Consider the following 1,560-nt stretch of genomic DNA (forward strand, 5'->3'; position numbering starts at 1 on the left):
CAGTCTCCCAGTGAGGAGCACGGCTTAATTGTTTCATCCCCTCCTTTCTCCCCACTGGCAGCTGGAGGGCTTGGAGAGGAACGAGACTGAGCTCAACACAATAGAAGCCAAAAAGCTGGCACACCGGCTCCGGGCCGTGACAGACCACATGGATCAGTACTTCGGCAACGATGTGCGCATCACTTTCCGCCTGCTGTCCCACCTCATGGCATTTGAGAGCCATCAGCGTGGCTTCGGCCTGACAGCCACACAGGATGCCCACTTCAATGAGGTGAGTCCTGCACCAGATCAGGGTGGATTCTGATGCTGCTTCTCTGTATCAGCAACCCTGAGCCTTGAGCTCTGTTGGGATCAAGGATGTTGTGAGACCATTGCTCCATGTCAGGAGCAATGGACTCCCCAGTGCCACACAGGCACAGGAGTGAGACCTGTGAGGTTGCCTGCGTGGTTGGGGCTTGAGCACAGGGTGGATGAGGAGAGGCAGAGTTGAGTTTGTTCAGCGTGGGGTGGGGAAGGCAAAGGGAGGTCGCATTGCTGTCTGCAAGTTCCTCATGGCAGGGTTACAGGGAAAATGTCTCTGCAGAACTGTGGCAGATGAGCTTTTGAGGGCAGAGGCCAGTCGCAGGAGAAAGCACACCTCTTTCCAAAGCCCCTGTGCAGCAAGCTGGGCAGAGAGCATAGTGCTGCAGCCTGGGAGTGGTCAGGATGGGGCCCAATGGCCCTGCTTCTCTCACTCCCTGCCCCTGTGTCTCTCTCGTGCAGAACCTGCTGCGCGCCGGCAGCTCCGTGCTGGCACCCGAGAACCGGGAGCACTGGGCCATGCTGCCGCACAGCGAGCACGGCAGCGCCAGCCTCATGGAGCAGCTGCGGGACTACTCGGGCACCCTGGCCAGCAACATGAAACTCACCTACCTCAACCCCGTCGGCGTTGTCACCCCTAACATCAGTGAGTAGGGTCCGGCAGGTGGTGGGGCCTGGCTGGGGTGGTGCAAAGCCACTCTTCCATCACACCTGCCCCCTTCTCCTCATCTCGCTGCACTTCAGCAAGGGTGCTGAACAGCCTCTTCACCTCCTTGTTGCCTCTTTCAAACATGGGAAAGTGTTGCGAGAGATGTACTGGTTCCATCCCTGCCTGGAGCAGCAGACAAGCCCCTAAGAACCAGCAGAACCAGGAGTGTACTGACCCCTCTCCCAGTTACCCCCAATCCAATCTGAGTCTTTAGTGAAAAAGCCACTGGTCCCAATGGCAGGAGTGGTCTGCCCTATGGCAGAGCAAGGGTCTGGGCTGGAAAGGAGCACTGTACATTCTGGGGTCTCTTGTCATGCCCAACTGTGGGATGTAGCTACAGCCCAGCCTCTGGCTCATGTGGTCTCTTTGCTGGTGATTTCAAAGCCAGGATGTCCTGGAGCATGGTTGCTCTACAGGTGGTCATCCTAGAGCTGGTTTTTACTCCCTTGCTCCTCTGCAGTGCTGAGCATCGATCGCATGGAGAACCACTCCCACATCCGCCGGCGCTACCCTCGCTACCACAGCAGCCTCTTCCGGGGCCAGCCCGCCTG

General features: G+C 58.1%; 1 protein-coding gene across 1 annotated transcript in view; it reads left to right on the plus strand.

Annotated features, from left to right (window-relative positions):
• LOC104272888 (cadherin EGF LAG seven-pass G-type receptor 3-like) overlaps window positions 1-1,560 on the plus strand; it is a gene marked incomplete at both ends in the record, with an annotated part of 39,577 nt that overhangs the window by 19,757 nt on the left and 18,260 nt on the right. The window contains 3 exon segments of the mRNA XM_009867999.1: window positions 62-271; window positions 763-946; window positions 1,470-1,560. Coding sequence (XP_009866301.1) covers window positions 62-271; window positions 763-946; window positions 1,470-1,560 — 485 coding nt within the window.

The sequence above is a fragment of the Apaloderma vittatum genome, unplaced genomic scaffold (assembly GCF_000703405.1).
Source record: "Apaloderma vittatum isolate BGI_N311 unplaced genomic scaffold, ASM70340v1 scaffold24144, whole genome shotgun sequence".
Taxonomy (NCBI): Eukaryota; Metazoa; Chordata; class Aves; order Trogoniformes; family Trogonidae; genus Apaloderma; species Apaloderma vittatum.